The 24907-nt window shown below is 47.6% G+C and overlaps 1 protein-coding gene across 1 annotated transcript in view; it reads left to right on the forward strand.

Annotated features, from left to right (window-relative positions):
• The first annotated feature begins 269 nt into the window (after positions 1-269).
• Positions 270-24907, forward strand: part of LOC118727992 (protein Daple-like) — a 47945-nt gene continuing 23307 nt past the window's right edge. Inside the window, 4 exon segments of the mRNA XM_045587239.1 lie at positions 270-329; positions 1059-1153; positions 5437-5542; positions 21684-21732. Coding sequence (XP_045443195.1) covers positions 270-329; positions 1059-1153; positions 5437-5542; positions 21684-21732 — 310 coding nt within the window.

Consider the following 24907-nt stretch of genomic DNA (forward strand, 5'->3'; position numbering starts at 1 on the left):
TAATTTTGGTGTATTCTGAAGCACTTAGCATTGTTCAGGAGCTGCCACAGCCCCCAACCCAGCTGTGTTGCCTGCCAGAGCCCTTTGGAATATGGGACCTAGAGCCATTAGGAATATATGTTCAAGAGCCGATTAGAATGTGGGGTGAGGAGCCGTTTAGAATGTGGGGTGAGGAGCCATTGGCAGTGCGTGGTGCTGAGCTGCTGGACACAGAGACTGTGGGCCCAGAGCCGGTGTGCGCAGCGATGAACCGTGGACACAGCCTAAGGATGGACAGTACTGTCCGGGAGCTCATGGAGCGCTTCCTTCAGAGCCCGCTGGTGGCGTGGGTGAGTGCACCTGCCTCCCTGTCCCATGGCTGGTGGCCTGGCTCCTCTCCCGCCTCCTGGGATCTCCACAGACCCCACCCCCCGGATCCTGGCAGTCCTGGGACTCGGGGGTCTTCACAGGTCTCCAAGCTGGAGGCGGGGTCCTGGTTTGGGGCCTAAGGGGTTTCCTACTCTGCAGCCCATGCACCAGTGCAGGACTGAGGTGGGTTCACCTGCTCCTGCCAGGGCGCCAGGCTGCCGGTCCCGGAGTGGACAGGGACTGAGGGGTCACCCGGCCCATGTGGCTGAACCACTGTGGAAAAGCACTCACTCCCCCAAATATCCTGGTTTAGTGTTTGAACTCGAGACCAGCTGGTGGATGGTGGTGGTCGGTGAGGATTGGGGTGTCTGAGTGGGAACGTGTACCGGATGGAATGGGCATGGTGATTCCAATAGATCAGAGACATGAGAAATGCCTGAAAGCTCCTTTTATTTTTCATTTTCCCCTGTCCTGTGACGCTGGAGAAAAGTGGCGAGAAAGTTTGCCTCCTGCTGTCTCCCATCTGTAGCCGAGATCAGGGCAGGGAGACAGGCCCTGGGGAAAGGTGGGCTTGGTGCCAACTGAAGCGAGAGTGGGCGCTGGGTGGCCCTTCAGCCCACAGGGGTCCTGCCCGCCGTTGCCACGGAGACCTTCAGAATGTGCATGTGGGGTGATATTTGTGCCTTTCTGCCCGCACCCCCTCCTTGCAGGTGAAAACTTTGAGCCCAGTCGCAAGTGGCAAGGATGAGGACATGTACGTGCACTTGGTGGATGGCATCATGCTGAACCAGGTCATGATGGAAATGTAAGTTGTCCTCACAGGCCAAGCACAAACATGCTCAGAAGGTGTGACTTAGGGTGTAGAAACGAAGGAACCGGAGTTGCTGTGGGAGGGTTTCTCCTGCGCCAGTGCTACCTCAGCATCCGGGCCCTTTTGCTGCCATTCGTTGGGGATGAAGAACTGCAGGACAGTGGGTGGCAGTTTGTTTGATGAAGGATATTTGGAACTGAAGGACTGTCAAGCACTTGGTGTAGATGGTTCAGTTAACTTTAAACTCAGGTATTAATGTGGTTTAAACAATGAAATTTAAAATTAAAACTTGGGGGCTCATGGAACTGTAACGGTCAGGGTCTGGCCACAGGAAGTGTCGGGAGGGTCGGGAGCAGTGAGAGTGACTGAGGGTTCACTCCTGGGTAGGACCCTGTTTCTGAGCTCTCTCACTCATCTTCCATGTTCAGTTACTCCATAGTGAGTGGCTTCCCAGGTCCTGGATTGAAAGCCACTGTGTGAGGAGAGGCACAGGGCGTCAGAATGCTGAGGGACCGACCTGGAGCCTCTGAAACGGCCTGGGGGCCACATTCTCTCCTGCTGCTGAATTCTGCAGAGCCTGCCTGCCTGACAGCCCGCCCCACGGAGGCTCCTACTCCGACTCTGTTCTTAACTCAGAAATGGCAGGAGAGATGCTGGAACTTAGTGTCGGTGTGGTTCTCGGGAACTTGAAGGAAAAGGGAACATCCTAGCGTTCTCTGTGGACCAGCCCCTTATGCTCACCTTCTCACCTGCAACTAAGCTCTCCGACTTGGGCATAAACTCTTTGGCTAATGAGAATCAGCTTCTTTTGTGGCACACGCAGGAGGAGTTAGCTTTGGCATATTCAGAAAGTGGTTTAGTCCTAACCAGTTTGGGTCAGTTGATAGAGCATCGGCATGCAGACTGAGGGGCCCCAGGTTTGATTTCGGTCAAGGGCATGTACCTTGTTTGCAGGCACATCCCCAGTAAGGGGTGTGCAGGAGGCAGCTGATGGATGTTTCTCTGCCATTGATGTTTCTAACTCTCTATCCCTCTCCCTTCCTCTCTGTAAAAAATAAATAAAATATATATTTTTTAAAATTTTAAAAAAGAAAGTGTTTTAAGTAGACTTACCTAAAAAGATCTGTTTTGAGAAATTTCCCAAGAACATAGCTCCTTTTGTTTTAATACATCATGTGCTATCAGGCTGTGGGAGAGGTAGAAGTTTCATTTCTAATGTTTGTTTGTTTTCAAAAGCCCTATCAATCTTACCGATCTTACCAACCCTGTGTTTGCTTAGATATAAACAACAAATCTGTTAGCTTTGGCAGCACTTCTCTGAGAACACTGACGAAAATGGGTTTTCATGGATTGTCCCGAGGCATAGACAGGTCCTGGCAAGTAGTGGGGGTGAGGATTGACTGGAAAAGGGTGCAGGAGAACTGGGAGGGTAGAGGTTTTCTACCTAATGATTGGAGTATGTTTAATTTTTAAAAACTCATCAAGATGTAACTTATGATATATGCATGAAATCCCCTAAAAAAAAACAAACAAACAAAAAACAGCCCTGTGTCCACACGTAGGGAGCCAGTGGGGACTGAAGTCCAGGTATCTCATCCTGGCTGCCTGATGCTGGGTGTGGCACTCACCACCTCAGTTTGCTCATCTATGAAATGGGAAGTGCACTGCCCCCTTAAGAGATGGTAGTGAGGCCGAGACCGGTTTGGCTCAGTGGATAGAGCGTCGGCTAGGGGACTGAAGATTCCGGGTTCAGTTCCGGTCAAGGGCATGTACCTTGGTTGCGGGCATGTCCCCAGTAGGGGGGTGTGCAGGCGGCAGCTGATCGATGATTCTCTCTCATCGATGTTTCTGGCTCTCTGTCTCTCTCCCTTCCTCTCTGTACAAAATCAATAAAATATATTAAAAAAAAAAAAGAGAGATGGTAGTGAGGATTAGATGTGATGATGTGTGAGCATGTAGCACAGCGCGTGCAACGTGAAAGGTGTTAGTGTCAGTTACTCATGTGTATACCCTCCTGATCCAGGAAGGACTTGAGGCAGCCAGTAAGAAATGTTTTTGTGTTCCTTCAGTCTTTCTCCCACATTCTTAGTCTCCTAGATTATAACTCACAGCGTTAGCCTTCTCCCAGTGAGTTCTAGGACAGAACTGGACTCTGGGACTCAAGTCCTATCCCCACATCTGACACAACACTGAAGCTAAGCCTGTGTTTTCACTCCTGCCAAGTGGAGAAATGTAACTCACCAGCAGGTAAGGCTGTTCTGCTTTACTGTCCATGCTGGGAGCTCCCAACTGCGTGCTGTTCACCAGTTTGGATCAACTCTCCCCAGGCCGATAGGACCTGAGGAAAGAGCAGCAATATGCTAACGGGCTTGCTGGGGCCCAGATAAGGGGCGTATTACCTAACACCTCAGACCACCAGGAGGCTGGCAGGGGCTCAGGTGCGCGTACCTGGGCAACTGAGGAAGGCTGCGGTGGTCTCTGAGCCCTGGCCTCCCAGTGGGTGGGTGTGCCCACATGCCTGTGCTGGTGTGCATGTACTTGTGGGAATGGACACCATTTTGATTTGGCCCAGGTTGGAGTCAGCAGTTGCTCTGTTTTTCCCACAGCAGGAGAGAAGAGGGTTCCCATCCTGAGCAGAGTGGCATAGACTTTCCTTAGTTGTCTTGTTTGGATTTGGTTCCTAATAGCTTTTCTCTGCCCTGAGAGCCTTAAAGGAGGGAGTATTGGTTAATGATCAGGATAATTAGTCTGATTGCTCAGGTAGTAAATGCCAGGGCTCTTGTGGAGCGTAGTTTCAGCTAGTGCTGCCTTCAGAGCTGGTGGGAGAAGCAGAGGGTCAGACCCAGGCCCCTACTCCAGTGCTTGGAATGCTTTTCAGGTGCAGCGAGCGTCCCTGTGTGCTGAAGCCCGTTGGCTGCTGCCTCTCCTGGGGAGGTCCCATGTGACTTAATCGGGCCTTCCTTTGCCAGGGAAAGATTTCAATTCGGTCTTGACAGACACCGCATCTCATTCACAGACTTTCTGCAGATATTCACTCCTGCTCCCAAAAGGGCAGTCGGGGCTTCCCAGCCCCAGCCAAGGTGTCCTCCTCTCCACGTCAGCTGCTGGTGTCCCGGTTGAATTGCAAACACCTTGTGGTGGTGGTGGTGGTTTTTAAATTGTACTTTCAGTGACATTTGAAATGTTGATTTGTACATTTTTTTCCTATTTGTCAATTTTGTATTATTGGCTTCAAGTGAGCCAAATGGCATTGAGATCGATTTCCATAACTCTCCAATCGCCCCTTCATTATGGAGGGGTCAGGTTACTGCGGAAAGAGGAAGAGGCCTGCCTCTCTCCCATCAGACCGGCTCCCAGGAGGCTCAGCGCCCTCATGAACCCATGAAGACAGCCCTCCTTTGAATCATGCCCCTCCCTGTGTGCTGGGACAGTAACTGTGGGGGAGGGCTTGGTTATGAAAAGCAGGAGAGGCGGCAGCTGAGGCCTCCTGTTGAGTCTCTTCAGATAGGAAACCTGTTTTGAGCCTGAGAATTCTGAGAAATACACTGAACACATATCAGTGAGTGAAGTTATAAGTCACTTGATTGAGAATTCTGGTTTCATCACGACCAGACCTGACTTTTGCTGGAGAGTGGAAGTCAATAGGCTTTGGGGGTTCCCTCATGAATTGCTTGAGTCTCTCCTGTTAGCATGGCTCCTAGGTGGCGTTGTACACCATATAGTGTCACAGACCCATCATGTCGGCTTGACCAGGTGGAATTGTGTCCCTAGAATGTAAAATCTCAGGACCATCCTGAGACCCAGGCTGGTGACAGAGGAGGGGAACCCGTGTGAAGTAGAACATTAATGATTTTTATTGATTTAAGTCAGAAAATGGGCCATGTTTTCCCTTTTTCTTTCTTGATGGTTCATATATTTTGGCGTGTTCAGTTCCTAACTCTCTTAATCTTTAACCATATTGTGGGGTGGGTTGTCGATTTTCATACAGTGTAACCTTTTGGGTCTGCCCTGCATTTGGTGGTGGTTTGTGGGAACTGCTGGGAGTGGGAGTGGAAATGACATTGATTAAGGGTCTGAGGAGGGCTTGTCTTATAGTTGGGAGGGATGTGTACTGTCTAAGGTCCATGGCTCGGCAGATGAAGATTTTGGGTTTGAATGGAGCACACTGGTTTCAGCCTCACACTGACCTTGGCTCAGAGAGGGCTGCTTAGCGCTGGGAAGGGAAGTGAGGCAAATGCTGGGAGATTCTGTTTCCAGTCTCCTGTTTCCTCCCCTAGAGACTCCAGGCCTAATCAGCGCTTCCACCAGCACGTGAACAACGATGTGAACCTTCGCATTGAGAACTTGAGCATCCTGGTCAGACACATCAAGACCTTCTACCAGGTAAGGGCGGCCTCTGTTTCCAGGATGTCTGTGCTTCTGGCAATGTCCTCACTCAAAAGGTTTCCCCGCAGGAAGCCCAGAGGAGATGGTGTTCACGGTGAGGCAGCTGCTTGCTGACACTTGGGGTTTCTTACTTGCACCCTTTATCCCCCTCCCCCTGCATTGTGAGAAGGGACAGAGGGGGGAGGGGGATAAAGGGACGCCATTGCTTTACTTGTCCAGCCGATGTCCTTTGAGCGGTGTGCATGGCATTGGGTCTGGTGCTGTGAGGGCCCCAGAGATGAGTCGGCACTGTGGCCCCAAGCACCAGTCTGGTGGGAGTGGCTGGAATGGGTTCTGGGAGGGGCACGCTGACCTGGTTATTGTCCGCAGCTCAGTGAGTCTTTGTACAGCAGCAATTCAAGGGGCTGAAGGAGGTATGGAACCACAGAGGGTTATGTTGGGTCAGGACTGTAATGGACGAGTCCCCAGGGTGCGGACGGCAGCACTGGAGTTCAGCGTGCAGAGTGTCCACTTGTCATGCTCACAGTATCTCATTCAGATAGTCCGTGCAGGAGGACCTGATGGCGAAGGGCTGTTAAAATCCCCACCCAGGCCCTGACCGGTTTGGCTCAGTAGATAGAGCGTCGGCCTGCGGATTCAAGGGTCCTGGGTTTGATTCTGGTCAAGGGCATGTACCTTGGTTGCGGGCACATCCCTGGTGGGGAGTGTGCAGGAGGCAGCTGAATGATGTTTCTGTCTCATTGATGTTTCTAGCTCTCTATCCTTCTCCCTTCCCTCTCTGTAAAAAAATCAGTAAAATAAATATTAAAAAAAAAAAAAATCCCCACCCAGGCCTTGGGAAGGTGGGGTGAAGTCTCTGATCTTTATGGTCTATATGACCAGGACGGACGCCATATGGACTGAACCTGTCACCTGGGCCCTGGTTTTCACACTTCTGAGCACTGACACTTGTGTCTCCATATGAGTTTTCTTAAGATCTCAGGTGAAGCCCCATAATTCTGATTGATTGGGACTTGGGGGACCATAGTGCCCTCTGCTCAGCCCCCACCTCTCCCTCCGGGGCATTTCTGTGAGTCCCTGGGACCTCAGGGAACGTGGTTTAAGAACCACTCCCCAGCCCAGCTTGTGTGGCTCAGGTTGTAGGCTCAGACTCCAGTTGGGGCATACAAAGGCAGTCGATGAATGATTTTCTCTCATCTTTGATGTTTCTATCTCTTCCACTCTGAAATAAATAATATATATATGTTGAAGAAACACCCACTGTCCAACATGTGAGTGTTTATTCTGTGGTTTCACTGAGATCTTGGGCAGCCTCTGTCCCTGGCCCTGTTCCCAGCTGGCAGCTGTGCTCATTCCATGGCCTGTTGGCAGCACAGCACCCAACCCTCTGGGCTGGGCCGGAGGGAGCTCAGATGATGGGGCTGAAGTGACCTCGTTTCTTGGTCTGAGGGGAGCCACACTCAGGCCCAGGCATGCTGTAGGCCGGTGGGTTTCAGCTAGTGCTGCCCTTGTGATGGTCACGGACAGGGGAAGGGGTGGTGCTGCCATTGGACTTGGGTCTGGTTTTGAGAGACCTTGATTCCTGGCTGCAGGCACCATTCATGGTAAGCCGGTGCTTTTGCTGCTGTGTGCTAAGTGCCAGGGAGGCAGATGGTGCCAACAGTTCAACGGACAGGTCTCCTAACTCAGGCTGCGTGGGAGCAGCTGGGAGTCTTCTTGGAGGAAATGACACCTGAGTGGAGTGATGCGCAGCTGAGTTTCCCTTTGGGAGGGTTATGGGCAGGAGACGGGGAACAGGCATTGAGGTGGAGGCAGCCCTGTCCACGTCTGTCACCGGCAGCACTTGCCCCAGTTGCTGGGATGGAGGCCTGTTGTCCTGGTTCCACAGGAATCAAAACCACGGAGGTGCCAACGTGGGACCCTTGACAGGCAGGCCTCTCGCCTCAGGGCGTCACCTCTCCCTGTGGCAGCGATGAAGGCCTGGGGCAGGGGGGGAGGTTTCTGAGGCTCTCTGTGAGCAGCAGGGAGCAGGCGGGCTCCGGGGCAAGCTATGTGGCCATGCGCATGCCTTCCCTGGTCTCCCTGGCCCAGGAGAGTGCAGCTGATGGCGGTCCGCTGCCCTGTGCTCAGCTCTGGGCTGGCCAAGGGGCTGGGCCATGTGGAATTGCAGGCAGTTTGCTGCTCTTGGGCACCTGGTAGTGCTCCAGAACACGGAACCGTCCCAGGAAGGAAAAGATGGCCAGTCCACCCTCAGGGCCCAGAGAGGATCGCAGGGAGAAGGAAGGACCTGCCTCCTGGCCCGGCTTCTGCACTGGCAGCTCTTTGAGGGCAGGCAGGGGTGCGGGCAGCCTCAGCCCCGGGGCCCAGAGTAAATGTTTGCTGCAGCACTTGCTAAGGGCCGCAGGGCGCCCCTGCCTCAGGCCTGCTCACGTGGAGAAAGCCGCAGGCACTTGCCTCTGGGCTGACACAGGTAGGTGCGGGCAGGGTTGTGCTGTGTATTTCCTTCTCATTTATTGGAAAATAAAGTTAAGTTCTGGTCATCTAAGTAATATGTGCTTTTTACAAACAGCTAGGAAAACACATAGTAATACCGGATCCAGCCGGTATTACAGGTCCTGAAGGTATGGCTAGGAGGCTGAGAAAAAGAAAAGACAGGAACAGCGGGGCTTCCGGAGGACTGGAATGCTCTATGGCACTGCAGCAAGTTTATTAAGAGCGCAATCTCTTTTATAACTAAAGCTGGTTGTTCCTCCAAATGGATTTCTCCAAGGACATGATGCTACGTGCCAGTTCCTTAAAACCTATGGCAGGAAGATATCTGGCCGGAAAAGTTCATCTGGCTGTACTCTGCTATGTTAATTCAAGGACATGTTTGCAGATTCCAATCTTGCACACACAGCAGAACGAAGGACACTGTTGCTTGCCACATCCCCAAGTGACCCGACTTCTGGGGGAGAGCAGGCAGGGCTACCTACCCTTGCTCCATCCCCCGATTCTCAGGTCGGTAGGGGACTCGGCTCCCAACAGCTCCCCCCTTTTAACTATATTTATGCATGTGTGCGTTATCCTTATTTTGATACAATTATATCAGTTTTATATCAGTTGCCAATTGGTAGGTCTGCCTGCATATAACCTTAAGGAGGACCGGCAGAAGCGCACACAACAAAACCAGTAGCCCAGTGGTTATTACCAACCCAATAAGGCCATACATTGTGGAGGTTACAGATGGAAAATTATTTCGAAGCTGAGTGATGAAATCTGAGGCTGCCTTGGCAATATCAATGTCTAATTTAGGCCCGTGCGCCAATTCTTGAATCTCCTCATGTAAAAGTCGGAGATCTAGAGACGTATTTGCATCTTGCCAAATGCCGGTTAAATGTCGTTTAACATTCTCCCAGGAAAACTGGGTGTCATTGTACCCTTTTGGAGTAATACAAATCCAATTATATGCTGCATGACAGTGCAGATTCCCTTTAATTTCAAGGGCGACTATCTCATCTCCCAGAATCTGGACAGCGTCCTAAAGGGCGTTTAACCTTTTTTCTACTTTCTGGTCCCAATCTTCTTGTACTTGTAAGGCTTTTGTCATATTAAAGGGTAGCGCATTAACATACTCAGCTGTCTGGATAGTTTGTGTTAAAGAGATGGCAGATGCAGTAGCAGAGGCTATTAAGGTTACTAATGCAGTGATACCTGCTACAAGCAATCCAACAAACCATTTTGGGAGGCTTAGGGCCTTCTCTACTTCTCGTAGGACTTCTAGACCTGAGTCATCATACCATGCATGTGTAGTGTTTACAGGGAGCATAACAAAGGTAGGCTGTTGTAGTATCATCAAGGCCATAGTAGAACCATTAATACAGTTAGTCAAGCTGCAAGAAGGACAGCTTATGTTGTATATGTTAGTAACATTGTCCAATACCTCACACTGAGATTAGCTCCTACCAAAAGGACATAAGGATCAGGTACACAAGATGATACACTGACGTTATAACTATTCCCGCTCCCACTAATCACTCCCCGCGGGGAAATGGAGACATTTTCTTTTTCAACAGTGACATAGTCCATGGTGGCAACCAATTTCCACAATTCTTCCTGAAATGTGATATTGTCCATAGTCCACAGTCCAGCCACCAGGTTCTGGGGGCGAAAGTCGTTATCAGTGTCGGCCCAGTCGCACAGCTTTCCCTGGCACACTGTCACATTACTGTGGCAGGTCCTCCACATTAGTCCCATTTCATTTCTAGATGGCCCCAGCCGCAGGCGGTCCAGTCGATCCCTCAGCTTTGCCACCTGACTTCGAGGCATGGCGCACACACCGCTCGGGTAGCCACCGAGGGTTCTCACACAAACACAACCTCTGCCCCACATTAGTACGGGTTTGGGACCATGCATTTTCATTAGTCAGTGGGTCTCTCCAATACCCCTCAGGGAATGCCCTTGCCTGTGGGTTCCAGAACCTTTGGGCTGCCGACTGGCCCTCGTTACCCACTTGCAGGAAATTTAAAATGAATATAGTATGATTAAGTATATTTTGAGGAGTTAGGGGGTAATACTCCCCCTTCTTAACTTTAAAAATTTGATTCTTTAGAGTCTGATGGGCACGGTCCTTGGGGATTATAGGCGATGCCGTGCTTGAGTTGGATACGGTATTGATGACAGAAATGAGAAAAGGCTTTGCTACAATAGGCGGGGGCATTGTCGGTCTTCAGTTGTTGGGGGACCCCTAAAATAGAAAAACAGTAAAGCAGATGGGCGATGCAATGTTTAGCTCCTTCACCCACCCTGGCAGTGGCCAGGATGAAGTGGGAAAATGTGTCAATAGTTACATGTACATAGCGAGAACGACCAAATTCAGGAATGTGAGTGACATCCATTTGCCATAGTTGATTGGGTTTTAGTTCTCGAGGATTAACCCCATGATGCGGTACGGGAAGTATTTGGGGGCATCACGTGCACGTCTTTACTATTTGTCGTGCAGTCTTAAATTGGGAATCTTAAATTGCCATCGGAGGGCTCTAGCTGATTGGTGATGGATAGAGTGGGATCGTTTAGCTTGCTGAACATTATCTAGCGCCTGAAGAACACAAACCTGGGTATGTAAGTCAGCTGCTTGATTACCAGTAGCTAGGGACACTGAAAGGTTAGAGTGGGCCCGTACATGTCCAATAAAGCAGGGGCTAGACCGGGAATGTAGGATCCCTTGTATATCTTGAAATAGCTGTTGAATGGTGTCAATACAAGCTGAATTAATGTGCCTTATAGTAGCTGTTTTAATAATTTTTGCTATACTTACCATATAAGTACTATTATTATAGATTGATGGACTCTGTAGTAAAATCTGTTAAGGTATAAATAAGAGCTTGTATTTCTACTGAAATATAAGAGGTTTGAAGGATCTTTGCTTCTTTGCTGTAGTATATCTAGCCTTTTTGGAACTGGATCTATCTGTAAAAATGGTTAATACTTGGGATAAAAAATTTTCTTTTAATGTGGTTGTTAATACTATTCTCTGTGTTAGAAATAAATCAAGCCCCTAAGCCAGGGTTCCCGGTAGAATATAAAATATTAAGTATTTTGACTTCTATGTAGAAGGGTGTGTACACTGACCTTCCTTGGTCTTGGGCAACCAGCCCTTGGTCTTGGGCAACCTGTAGTAATGTACAGGTGCTGACTGCTATCATGGTAAGGTATCTTTATTTTAAAAATAAAGCAAATTTACTTTTGAATTTATAAGCCATAAATGTTGCCTTGCCTTTAGCTTAATGAAAATGTAGGCGGCCATATACAGTTAGGATTCAATTATTTATAAAATATTGGCTTCTTATGTAACTTAATTTATATGATATTGATTATATTGTAAAAGCTATTGTAATTTATAAAGTAACTTAAGTAGGTATTTTTAATTAAAAAAAATAATGGCAAAGAAACTTATTCAGTAAAACTTATAGGTTTGATACTTTATTGGTCTGATCCAAAAGCATGGCTTTTGTCTTTCTTGAAATTCTATTGCTGTTGAAAAATTTTGTTATATTTAAGAACTACCGTATTTTTCGGACCATAAGACGCACTTTTTTCCCCCCAGAAGTGGGGGGAAAAAGTCCCTGCGTCTTATGGTCCAAATATAGCCTACACATATACTTTAAAAAAAAAGTTTTTTTACTTGCCCGGCTCTGTGTGGTCTCTGTGTGCTTGCCCAGCTCTAAAATGGTTCTAAATGCTGCTGTTTACTTTACAGGGTTGATTACATGTGTTTATGACTGTGATGTTGGGTTTTAATGCACATAAAATATTTTAGGACACTATTTGTTTCAGAATCTTTTTTTCTTCATTTCCCTTCTCTAAAAACTGGTGCGTCTTATGGTCCGGAGCGTGTTATGGTCCGAAAAATACGGTATATTGTTTTTGCCTTTCTTACAGGAGAAAACTTTTATAATATTTAATATATACCTATTAATTTTTATTTGATAAGGCTTTCCATGCAATTTCAAGTATATTAGATCTGTTTTAAAAAGTTTTCCTATAAGAAGAGAGAATAAATTTCTTGTATTACTTTGGGCCCTTGGAGCTTTCCAAGAATCATCTCTGTTAAGGCCTTGAAATTTTAACATAGAAAAAACCATCAAATAAATATCTATATATGATTTAAATATTTTAATACCTGTTATTATTATCTATTATTATCTTAAGATATTAATTAGGTTTAGACTAGTTTTTGTACAGAAAATTTTTGGTTGAGATCACAGAATTAACACTTTTTTAAAATTAGATCAATAATAAGCAACTTATTTTGAATTCCTAATTATTAGAGGAAATATAAGATTTTATTTTCTTAAAAATAAGTTTTTATGCTTTAAGTATTTAATCACTATAATTTTATAATTTCTCCTAATTTAATTTGTACTTTGAATTTTTGAAGCTGGTAAGTTAAATATATTTAGTAGTTCTTAGATTAATAACACTTTATATTTCTAAGAAAAATACAAGACATAATCAATTAATAGATTCAATTCTGACCTCTAGGTTTTTTATGAGGTAAATTTAAACTTTAATTTTTATTTGCCAGTGGTTCTGGGAAACTAGGTTTTGTTTATTTGACTGTAAATGATCACATTCTTTAAGATGGCTACTGGCAGGACACTATATTAACTGTCTGCTGGGGGAAGGGCCTTTACCCTTTCCTCCCTCAACAAAGGATGTAGCCAATTACCTGGACTACTTAGATCTTTATAATTAATATATTATTTATTTATATTTCAATAATCTCTTTGAGATTCTAGAATCAATTATAATTATTTTAAAGTATTTACTTTGGATAAATTCTATGACAGAGACAAATTTATTTATTTTCTTGAAGGCCTTAAAAGTTAACTTTTTAATAAGGTTCACTAGCATTTTGAAAACTACTCTTTCTTATGGAAATGCAAATATTGTTGCTGGAATTAGCTTGAATTTCTTTCAAGAAGACTTTTTCGCTGCTTTTCTCAGAAAAAGAACCAACTCTGGGTTTTTCATTTCTGTAGCCCTTGTAAAGAGTTAAGTCTAGTTCAAGACCTATCTAATATCCTAAATCAAACGTGTGCACATTTTGTCTTATGCTAGCTTTCTCTTTACATGTGTACAGATATCCCAGACATATTTCTAAATTTTTAAAATTTTTTATGGCGAGAAAGGAAACTTTTAATTTAATATACTAGGAGAGCGGGCTTCTATATTTGATCACCTCATGTCTCTCCCTTCCCCCACATCTTGCTTACTTCAGGGGAAGCATATAGATCTGGCTGAATTTCTTTTCATGCTTAAAAGATAGACAGATCTCAATTTTTTTTCTCTTCCTTTTTGGCTTTCTGAAATAATAACTAATACTCAATTTGGCCAAGATTTGCATTTCCCTGTGAGTTTTCTTATAATTTTTAAACAAGGCATTAAGTAGTCTTTTGCAAGTAATCTTACTGTGGGAGAGCAGATAGCCCTGCCCTCTCCAGCTGCCTTTGAATTTATCTGCATCAGAGGCAGTTTCAGCAGTGGAGTTCCACTTATTACAGATTTCAAATTCTATACATATACTAAGATTCTAATTTCAACAAAAACAACATTATTTTGTGATCACATAGACTTCAACATTCACTCTAAAGAGCACTTTCACTTTGTCCCATGCTTTACCGACTGAGCTAGCTGGGCTTCTATATTGTTAATTTCCTCAGCTTTGCCTATCGGAGTGACAACTGTAAGGGGGACAAATAATCATCCAGGGTTGACTTCAAGCCACCCATCGGCAAACTCCACTTATGAGGGTCAACCTTGACAGTAGCTATAATAGGCGTAGAAAGGCGCTGGAACGTTGGGCATGGGTAGTGGGGGTGGTTCGGGCAAAAGTGCCTCCTGTGAAGCCTTCTCTTGGGGAGTCGGGCAGCTTTCAGGCCGCTGCTGAACTAATTGCTTTAATAAATCTGTCACGGCCATGAGCTCTTGCTGTATCTGGCAGAGTTCCATGGATGAGGGGCCACTTAACGACTTAGTAACCGTGACCCCAGCGGCCAACTTAAATTCATCCTCCGGATCGTACCGGGCAGCTTGATCCGCCAAATCCTCCCAGTCCCCTGGATCTAACTCGTCCCTTGGCCTCTGGCCCAAGGGAGCTGTAGCCGTGGGAGGAGGGATTTCGGGATAAATCCTTGGAACCTGCTCTAAGGCCTTTATAAATTGATCGTAAGTCTGTGTGGCAGCGGCTTGTATGTTTCTCAAGGTCTCATAGGTCTGCGTCCCCCCTTCTGCCTTTATTGTTACCTTGGGCTGCTCATACCTTGGAGGTGAAGCCGAAGCCCCAAAAGCTGCTAAGGGCGGAGGAGGTAAAGGAATGTTAGGAGGAGCAGATGGAGCAACCGGCGGAGGCGGTGGTGGGTCAGCAGGAGGGGAGTCTAAGGACGAAAGAGAGCGCGACCGAGCCCTAAAGCTTTCCCTAGTTGCTTTCTGCCTCTTAGTAAGCTCAGTATCTGTGCCAAGACAATCCTTTATAAGAGACCATAAAGCAGAAACATCTACAGGTGCCTTCCCCGGCCCGTGAACACTATAGTAATTCCTTTGAACAAATTGCACAAAACGTGTGAGCTGAGCCTTATCTACACGGGCACCACGGGAAGTTAGCAGGTTATACAGCACTTGTACAAAAAGGTCTTTGCTAGAAGCTTGCTTCATTTTTACTCCCGAATCACTAATCCACCGCATCTACTCACAGTTTCTGTCGACAGCACCCCAGCGGTGGTCTTCCTAGAATTTCCCAAGTATCTTCAGGTCCCTGTTCGGGTGCCACCTACCAGATCCAGCCAGTATTACAGGTCCTGAAGGTATGGCTAGGAGGCTGAGAAAAAGAAAAGACAGGAACAGCAGGGCTTCAGGAGGACTGCAAAGCCTAATAGCACTGCAGCAAGTTTATTAAGGGTGCAATCTCTTTTATACACTAAAGCTGGGCTTTCCTCCAAATGGCTTTCTCCAAGGACATGATGCTACGTGCCAGTTCCTTAAGACCTCCGCAGGAAGATAGCCGGAAAGGTTCATCCAGCTGTGCTCTGCTATGTTAATTCAAGGACATGTTTGCAGATTCCAATCTTGCACGCACAGCAGAACGAAGGACACTGTTGCTTGCCACATCCCCAAGTGACCCGACTTCTGGGGGAGAGCAGGCAGGGCTACCTACCCTTGCTCCATCCCCCGATTCTCAGGTTGGTAGGGGACTCAGCTCCCAACATAGTAAGAATAAGAACCACCCAGAATCCCACCACTGAAAGACAGACACTGTGAGCGGTTCTAGTGTTTCCTCCCAGTGTTTGCATTGGGACTTGTGTTTCACACCCTGCCTTTTATGTTCTGCCTTTCCCCCTCCCTCCTGACATGACAGCATGAGCATAACCTCTCATTGTTGTGAAGCGACAGTCAAAAAAGTTTTCCAACAGAAGTACCACCCAGTGTCCCCTTGTTGTGAGAGCTTGGACCAAGCCAGACAGTCATTCCTTACTCTGACCAGGAAGGGTGAGAGGCCACCCCCACGTAGAATGGATCCCTCTGCCGGGGGCTTTTCAGCGAGACATGCAAAGTCACAGAAGCCAGCCCAGGTCTTGTTTGCCAGGCAACGCTTCTGCCACCCTGGCTGTCCTCTTCTGAGGCATCAGGGCAGGCACTTGGGAATACCAGAGGCCCCTCTTGAACAGGTCCAGCTATTTAAGAAGCTCAAGTTTTGCCTCTGAAAACCTGGGGAGACTTTGTCCTTGACCTTTTTCAGAGGGCAGGAGGGTGAGAAGCAGCATGGCCAGGCTCAGACTGGGCGCCAGTGTTCAGCCAGGGTCTCCGGCCTCCTCCTGGCCTCCTGCTTGGTGGCCCCTGGGGTTAGGGCCAGGATTCTGTATTTTCAGAAGTTCCTGGATGTTGAGTCTTATGTCCTTCCTGTCTCACTGGGAATCAGTTGGCTGGAGCGGTGGTTCTCAAAGGGGGTTCCCAGCCCAGCAGCAGCAGCACCTGGGAACTTGTCAGCAACCATCTGGGTCTGCGTCTCTAAACAGACCCGCCAAGACCTGCTGTGGAGGTCCTGCCTCCTTCTGAGGAAGCCTGTGGGGATGCTGACGTGCCCTCCCACGGGAACCTGGGCTACAGAGGACGCGGAGTGATGCAGGAAAGGAGCATCTTCCCCTAGTTCTCCTGGGGCCGAGAGCCCCAGTGACTCCTCTGCATCAGACAGCGGACACATGGCTCAGCTGCTCTGGGGCAGAAAGGTGGTCCTGGCAGCCCTGTGAGGAGGGCAGTGATGCCCAGGTGACCCGAGGGCTCAGTGAGGGAGTTGCCGGGAAGGGACAGGGCCTTGGGAGAAGGCCACACTCAGTCTCTGCTTTTAAGGGAAAAAGGCTGGTGGGGACCAGGGGGCACCAGCTCCAGCACAGACACTCCAAGGGGTGAGAGGCCTGGAGGAAAGCTGAGCCTGGAGCAGAGCCGCATGCTGCCTGCGGGTCAGCTTTGCATCAGTGCCACACAGCCCTTGTGTACTTGCTCAATAGCCAAGCTCTTTTTCACCTGAGTCTTTTTAAACTAAATGTTGGGGCGCAGTGATTCATCTTTTACATCAGAGCCTGGAGTCCTTACATGAAGCACAAGTTCACTCCATAATGGAGCCAGTAGGAAAACAAGGCCAGTGTAGGGGGAGTTCCCCGTGCAACAAATAGCGGGCGCCTGTTTATTCTTTGGGCTGTGCATTGTGTCCACCGCCGTTCCCTGCCCTGGAGGCCTGCGATGTGGCCCTTCCTCGGGGCAGTCAGGGCCTCGCTGTCCTGTGAAGCTGCTGAGGCTTCTCTGGCTGCATGGTGGGGGGGCCCTCAGTCAGCGGCTGAATACATCCCGTGTCTGTTGACGGACATGTACATGTTTGTTTTGAGTCCATGTAGGGACCTCGATCCTGACACCTGGACCCTTAGATGGATGTAGGGACCCACCTGCAGGGCTGACTCTGAAATGGGAGGTTTGCTGAGGTTCTCCAAGCTCCTCCCCTCAGGTGCTTTCCTTCTCTGGGCCTCTGAGTTCTCATCTGTCAAGCAGAGGATGGGCCTGGGCCTGATATTCCACATCCCATGGTGGCCAGGGACCACATACACTGGTTTTCCAGTTAAGAGCACCTCCAGGAAGTGTGGTTTATGATTTCTTGAACTTGGCTTCTTTCTTCTGAACTCTCACCTTGGTTAGTAGGCGCTGCAGACCCCAATATTGTTTTATGTCTCTGAGGAAACAGCAGAAGAAGTAGTCTGGGGTTGTGTGATATTCTGTAATCCTTTCTTACCGCCATTGCTTTGAAAAATTAAAAATCAAACAGTACCAGTGTTTATAATGAACCCCCGAGTATCCTTTTTTCAAATGAATGTGAACATACTAGAGGCCTAATGCACGGAAATTCTTGGAATGATAGGCCTTCCTTCCTCCTGCCAGCACCTGCCTTCCCTCTGGCATCTGGGACCTGGATGGCTTTCCTCCAGCCCCAGCTTCGTCCGGAAGGATGTATGGTCTAATTAGCATATTACCCTTTTATTATTATTATAGATTATAGATGTGATTTTTTTTTTAATAAATAAATTTTTTGCCTGGTAGGTGGAGCCCAATAGTTGAGAGTCAACCTATCGATATTAACCAGAAGGTCACTGTTCGATTCTCAGTCAAGGCTCATGCCTGGGTTGAGGGCTTGTTTTCTTGTTGGGGGCATGCAGGAGGCAGCCAATCAATGATTCTCTCTCATCATTGATGTTTCTATCTATCTCTTCCTCTGCCTTCCTCTCTGAAATCAATTCAAATATGCTTCTTTTTTTTTTTTAATAAAAGGAGAGATTTTTTTTTTTTTTTTTTTCCTGATAGAAGTCCCCAGGATGCCTCTACTGAGTCCAATTATCCTTTCCTCCTTCCCTGGAGATAACCGCTGTCACCAATTTGCTGGGTATCAGTTCAAATTTTTATGCTCTTGTCAGGTGTGCCTGTATGTGTGCATGTGTGTGTCACTGTACATATCCACATGCACACACACTAGCATTACTTTGTGTGATGTCTTTAGATAAAACTTCCATACACTGCTTGCACCTTTTCCCCACTTCGCCTTCTTTTTGAGACCTGTCAGCTCTGTGTGGCAGTTGTATTGGATGAGCATGGGGCTGACGAATAAACATTGGAATTTCCTTTAGAAATGTGCACACTCAGTTTAAAAAGTGGAAAGTTCAGTTCCAAGAATAGAAGGAAATGTACATCTGACATTGTTGGAGGAACATAGACATGGTTAAGAAAATGTTAGTCACCTCTGATGCGGTGACATGGGACCCCAGATGGCCAAGAAGCACTCTCCAGCACTGAGTGGAGAGGGGCCTGGCGTGTTGGGACTGGGTATGCCTCATGGTGTAGCATCCCTTTCCCCAAGTTCTGGTGTGGACAGAAGCCACAGAGAGATGACAAGACGGGTGGATAAAGTCAGTGCATAAATGTTCGATGGCACTGCAACTCCTGGCCTGCCTGCCTAGGCCCATTCTAATGTGAGGATTCAGAGAGAGTTCTGGGCCCAGGGTGTTTTTTTTTTTGTTTGTTTGTTTGTTTTGACTTTTTATTATTATTTTAAAATTTCTTTATTGATTATGGTATCACATAATTGTCCTCATCCCCCCATTTCCATCCCAAACCCCTCACCACGTATTGGGCTCATGGTGTTATGGTCCCTCTTTTCTTCATCACTGCTAACTGGCAGGACATTGAATGCAGACATTTAACCAGTTATGCAATAGAGTGACTCCTGAAAAAAGTTGGAAACATTTTTTAAAAGGAATAAGAAGAGCTTTGTTGGTGAGAAATGTCTCTAGCGACACTGTCTAAGGCCAAGAATACCTGTGAAACCTACCCCCTTACTTGTCTTCTGAAAAATTGGGTTTCTATCTTCTGATTCATAAACAGCAAGGCCCTTCTGGACACGAAAGACCAACTGGTGGCGCTCTGGGGAATGCAGTGGAAGGTCAGGGTGAACCTCACACTCCAAGGAGGGCTGGTTGAGACCCCCAGGCCCAGGGCTGGTTCCTGGGCCTGCTTTCAAAACCCTTCTGTGAAGGCAGCTCCATTCCGGAACCACCTCTCTAAGGGTGCACTGTAGCTGTGATCTATCCCTCTCCCAGGGAGGGCGCTGCTGTAAAGGAGAAAAGTCTCTGAAGACCTGCTGACACAGCATCCTGAATCATCCCATAGAGACCCCCGTAGCATCTCTTTGATTTTCATTCTTTACTTTAGTTGCACCAGCAAATCATACCATGAAAATAAAGAAATCTTTTCAAAAGACACTCACAGCCCAGCTGCTGAACCAGGAGGTCATGGTTGGCTTCCCAGTCAGGGCTCATGCAGGGGTTGGGGCTCAATCCCCCAGTAGGGGGAGTGGATGAGGCAGCCTATGGATGGTTCTCTCTCATCATTGATATTTCTCTCCCCAGCCCTCCCTCTCCCTCTGTGAAATCAATAAAGACATATTTTAAAAAATTGAAAAAGGCACTCACACCTGATGCTGCTCTCCTGGCATGTAATGTAGTATCTTATTCTTCCCAAGGTGTCTGCACATATTCAGGCATAATGTTTATTTGATTACTAGAAGCCCGGTGCATGAAATTCGTGCATGGGAAGGGGGTCCCCTTGGCCTGCACTCTCTCCACTCTGGGACCCCTCAGGACTTCTAGCTCCTAACCACTCACCTGTCTGCCAGCCTGATCCCCCTAACTGCTCTCTCCAGATAGCCTGTATGCCCTAACTGCTCTCCCCTGCTGGCCTGGTCCCTCTAACTGCTCTCCCCTGCTGCCTGATCACCTCTAACCTCCTCTGCCTTGGCCCTGCCAACATGGCTTTGTCAGGAAGGATGTAGGGAATGACATCCGGAAGGTCACCCTGAAGATGTTCAGTCTAATTAGCATATAACCCTTTTTATTAGTATAGATGCCACCTTGTCCTAAAAATGCAGATTGTTCCCAGGTTTTCCTATCTTGGAAGGGGAGCCCACAGTAGCATCCTGGGTTCTGATCAGGGCTTATGCGCTTGCGCTTTATCTCAGCAGATGTGATTCCTAGAAGAAGACTCTTGGATATACCTTGAACATTTCTACTAAATTTGCCAAATCATCCTCCAAAAAGGTTGAACCACTTTAAACTCCCACCAGCAAACAAGCCACTTTGATGCCAATATCATTGATTTCTCCCTAGAAGCTTCCCTCCCATCAGCCAGGATTGCTTGGTACTTGAGCCAACCTCATTGTTCAGCTCCGGACTTGATTTCCTGAGATAGAATTATGGAGGAAGAAAATTAGTTTTCCTCTACCTTTCTGAGTTCTTAGTGGAGGTCCTTGTAATGAAAGACAGATCACTAAGAGAAAAACAAAAGTTCGTTAACATTGTACCTTGTATATATGTGGGAGATCTCAGGGGAAAATGAGTAACTCCCCAAGGTGGCTTAGAATGCAGATTTAAATACCTTCTTCCTAGGAAAGGGGACGGGAGATGTAGGCCTCTTAGAGGAGAGTAAGTGATTTTTAGGAAAGGTGAATGGGAGTGAGGGGAAATAGTATGTAACAAAGTTTGGGTGTTATGTCAACTTCTACTCTCCTGTCCTGTGACAGGAGTCAGTCTTCTCTGCCTGATGACACTTCTCCCGTCAAGGGGACCTATGATATTTAAGCTTCTTTTGGGGGGTCCGATTTTAGGCAGATCAGGAGACTTTAGTGAAATCCTCTGCATGCATTTGCTGTTTTTCAAGCATCTGCAGCTCAAGATCATCAATATAACAGCATATGTTGGGGTGGTATGCTCTCTGACTTTCAGAATAAACCCAACAAAAGCTTGTTTCCTCTCTGAAATGATGTGTCACAGAAGCATTACTCCCTGGAGATGGTATTCTGACCAGACTTTCCTGGAAGTGGTCATAACATACCCTGTGTTTGTAGAAAGGTGTGGGCCACATCACTAAATAATCCAGCAGTTTTCTCATCTCGTGGAAAGGGATATTAAATTATGATAGTTTATCTCCCTTTCCACAGGTTTCTTGCAGATTTGTGTTTCCGCTGCCCCCTTTTCCCCCACAGCAGCCCCAACGCCTCCACCTCAGGCCTTGGGGCTGCTAGGTGCCAGGCCTGCGGGTTTGTGTCTCCAATGCACTCCTTCCCCAGCCCAGGTCCAGGATGGCAGGGTTTGGGACGGCTGGGTGCCTGCCCTATGCGGGTTTGTGTCTCCAGTCTGGGGGCTGCTGGTTGCTCGCCCCCTGCAGGTTTGTGTCTCCTATCCAACCACTGGCCACTATGGGCCTCGCCATCTTGGTTGGGGTTAATTTGCATATGTGCTCTGATTGGCTGGTGGGTGTGGCTGGTGGAGCGGAGTGATGGTTAATTTGCATATTACTCTTTTATTAGGTAAGATGATGAGGGCAGAAGTACAGGTAGCTCTGGCTTTTCACATTTATTTACATCCTAACTATTCCTTCCTCTTGCACAGCATGTTCCCAGTTACCATGCAGTGGCTACACTCACCCAGTGACTTGATAAGCTGTCATGTTGTTAGTCATTCTTTATTTCCTTTCCTGTTCTCAGTAGTATCTTTCCTCTTTGTTTCTGCAGTAAGTTCTCAAGCAACTAATTGTAACGAGCTTGTCAGATGTTTTGATGAGTGAGTGAAAGCCCCCCCCCCCCCCCATAGGCCTGGCCAGTGCCAGCGGCTCTAGGCAGCTGCTGGACACAGAGCTCTGGCTGCCAGCTTGGAGCCAGCACTGAAAACTCGTGATCATCCTGGTGAGATATTAAAGATGGGTTTGTTCCTCTGAGCATGAAGCAAGGCCCCAGGTTCAGTGGGCTTAGGGGATGAGTCATATGTGGCCTCTCGGGGGTCTCTCCTCCTCAGTAAATGTGGAGTCAGGCCACCTTCACAGGGTGGGGCCTTTTGGTAAGAAAGGAAGAATCTGTGGAGGAACTCGCATCTCTCTTCCCTGGGAACCCTGAGATGCCCTTGTCAGTCCTCAGTGAGTCTCACCAGGAAGTCCTGGCATGTCTGCCACTGCTCCCTGAGGCCCGAGAGGGCAAGGGTTTCAAATCCTAGAATTGGACACTCGCTGTGACCTTGAAAAAAACAAATGAAATGTGCTCCTGGGCATCTTCCAGAAAGTCAGAGTGAATTCATGCTTGTCAGGTGGCTCCCTGGGGAGACAAACAGGCTACGGATCTCCTCCCACCACATCCTGTGTGTCTGCCTGCACCAGGGCTCTGGGACAAGCACATGTTCTCTCACCTCTGGGCCTTTGCACATGCTGTTCCTGTGCCTGCAAGCTCTCCCTCACTGTGTCCTAACCCCGCCCCTCACCCAGAAGAGGTCAGGTCCTTTAAGAAGCCTTGCCTGATCTCACTGCAGATTAGAGGCCCTTCTTCCAGGTTCCCGGGGCACTCTCCAGCTTTTGTGCATTGTCGGTGTTCTTGGTCTGAGCCAGAGGGCTGTGTTGATTAAGACAAAGCTCACAGCAGCCAGAACACATGGGTGCCTGGAAGGGAGCTCTCTGTAGGTTTGTTTCTTCTTTGCCTGCTTAACTGTCACTGAGCCAATCTCGCTGGTGTGGACCCACTCGAGAATCTTCTGTATGTTTGAAACTATTCAAAACCCACAGTCTGGTAGATTTATGAAAATACCAGTTTTTGTTACTTCTGAAATCCTGAGAGAAATTGGGTATCAGCCTCCCCCCAAAATGAGAGAACTGCTGCTTCTCGCTCGGGCTCCCGGTCCCTGTAAGTTTCATTGGAATCTGTGTAGGAAAACAGTCACAGGATGCCTTTGTTTGCAACACATGTGTTTACTCACTCACCCTGGTGAGAACAAACACAGCACTGCTCCACCTGAATCTCCTAATGCCCTGTTTATTGCCCCAAACTTATTTTAAATCATTTTTTCCATGAAGATTTTTCTAAAATTCTCTACCTGTAAACTTTCCTCACATTCCCCCCTCCCCCTCGTTAACAAAACTTAGCAAACAGGAATTCCATACTTTTCTAACAGTGCTCTGGATCAGATTTTGTGTTTTTTTTTTGTTGTTGTTTTTGTGTGTATGTGTGTGTATGGTTTTTTTTTGGTTGTTGTTTTTTTATGTCTGATGGGTGGGAATGAATGAATGAATGATGATTTTCATGTGTGTAATTGCCAGTGCTGATGGAGTGGAGCTCTTTGCTCTTTGATTGAGCTACCTAAGACTGTAGATTGAACTCATGTGTATCTGTGTGTGTGTGTGTGTGTGTGTGTGTGTGTATACAGGGTTTCTAGTCTCCTCCTTGCTTATGCTCTTGCTATTAGTAGTAGAGCAGTGGGCCTATCCCACATGGGTCTCCACTTTTAATGCTATTTTCCTCTGCTGTGGCTGGGAATATGGACCCTCAGAGCTGTTGGAGTTATTTCAAAGTGTGGTACACTTAGACAATCTGCCGTGAACATCAAGATTTTCTATATGAACGCTGCCTTCTGTGTCTGCTGCTCCATGCCTTCCAAACACTTTCTCTCTGGGTATCAGCTCTCTGCTGGCTACAGCACCATAGACAAGCCTGGGGGAGGTGAATCGCTGCAGGAAGAGGAGCTGGCGATGGCTGGGAGGGTCTGTGCCTCTAATTCCCACCAAAGGGCTTACAGGAGGCACTTGCCTGTCATCTGGGCACCCATTGGGGGAGGGGACAGTCACATGGGCACATGGGCTGGTGGACGAGAGCACTGTGGCCATGGAAAGGTTTTGGTGGAGCTGATGGGAGGCTTTTACACTCCCGTGCTCATTCCCTTATATTTTAATCAAAACTGAGATGTGGCTGATCATCAGCTCAGCATGAATAGAGAAGTGAGTCAGGGTGGTGATTATTTTTATGAATGACTATGGACTGGAGTCCTTAGGGCCAAATGAAATGCCTCAAGTGAAATAACAATCATAAGACTTTGAAATTATTCCCTTTTAAACACTGAAGAAGTTCTAGACTTATTAGCAAAGGGTCGTCTTTGTCTGTGGTGGATGGCTCTGCAGCACCCACCCTTACTGAGCATGTTGTTAAGACTGGGATCTGCATGGTCCATGGGGGCCCTATGGTCCAGCCCTCACCCCTCCCGCCCTCCTTCAGGCTGGGAGGCGGCAAGGAGAGTGCTGTTTAGGTCAGTGAATGTCCAGCCCCCAGATCTGAGACTCAACCGTAGTGTCTTCATTGCAGGAAAGGTGGTTTTTAGCTATTTCTCTTTTGAGAGCTATTAGGACGAGGTCACCTATTACTCCATACACACCTTACAGCCCAGGATCTGAAATAAAGCCCAGCACTCATTCTTGGGACACGAGTTTGTTTTCTTCATCCCAGGGATCGTTGGTAGCACCTTGGGCCATTTAGCACAGTGCAAGGGGAGTGTCTTTCAAAAACAATGCTTTTTCTGGCATGTTCCTTCTCCCCAAGTAGGACAGGATATGTTGAGAAAGCTGTAAAACTAGATACCTTTTTTTTTTTTTTTTTTTTTTTTTTTTTTACCCCAAAGCCACTCTGCACATCACCCAGGCCAGCTGTCTCCATTTCAGAGATGGGAACTGAGGCTGGGGGACAGATTACAGCGGCGGGCCGGACGTGCAGGATGTGGGCTGCATGTCTGGGGCTTGGCTATTTGCAATGCTGCAGGATGAACAGGTGAAGGTGTGTGCACCTCATCCCAGCGCCACTCCGCACTTCCTGGGGAGCCGCCTCTCTGCCATTGGGCTTGCTTCCCGCACACACTAACAAGAGGTGCTGATGTTGAAGGTCATGGGTTATCGTGGGAAGATGTTGATGACATATTTGAGTGGGAAAGGATC

This window comes from Pipistrellus kuhlii, unplaced genomic scaffold (genome assembly GCF_014108245.1).
Source record: "Pipistrellus kuhlii isolate mPipKuh1 unplaced genomic scaffold, mPipKuh1.p scaffold_m20_p_27, whole genome shotgun sequence".
Classification (NCBI taxonomy): Eukaryota; Metazoa; Chordata; class Mammalia; order Chiroptera; family Vespertilionidae; genus Pipistrellus; species Pipistrellus kuhlii.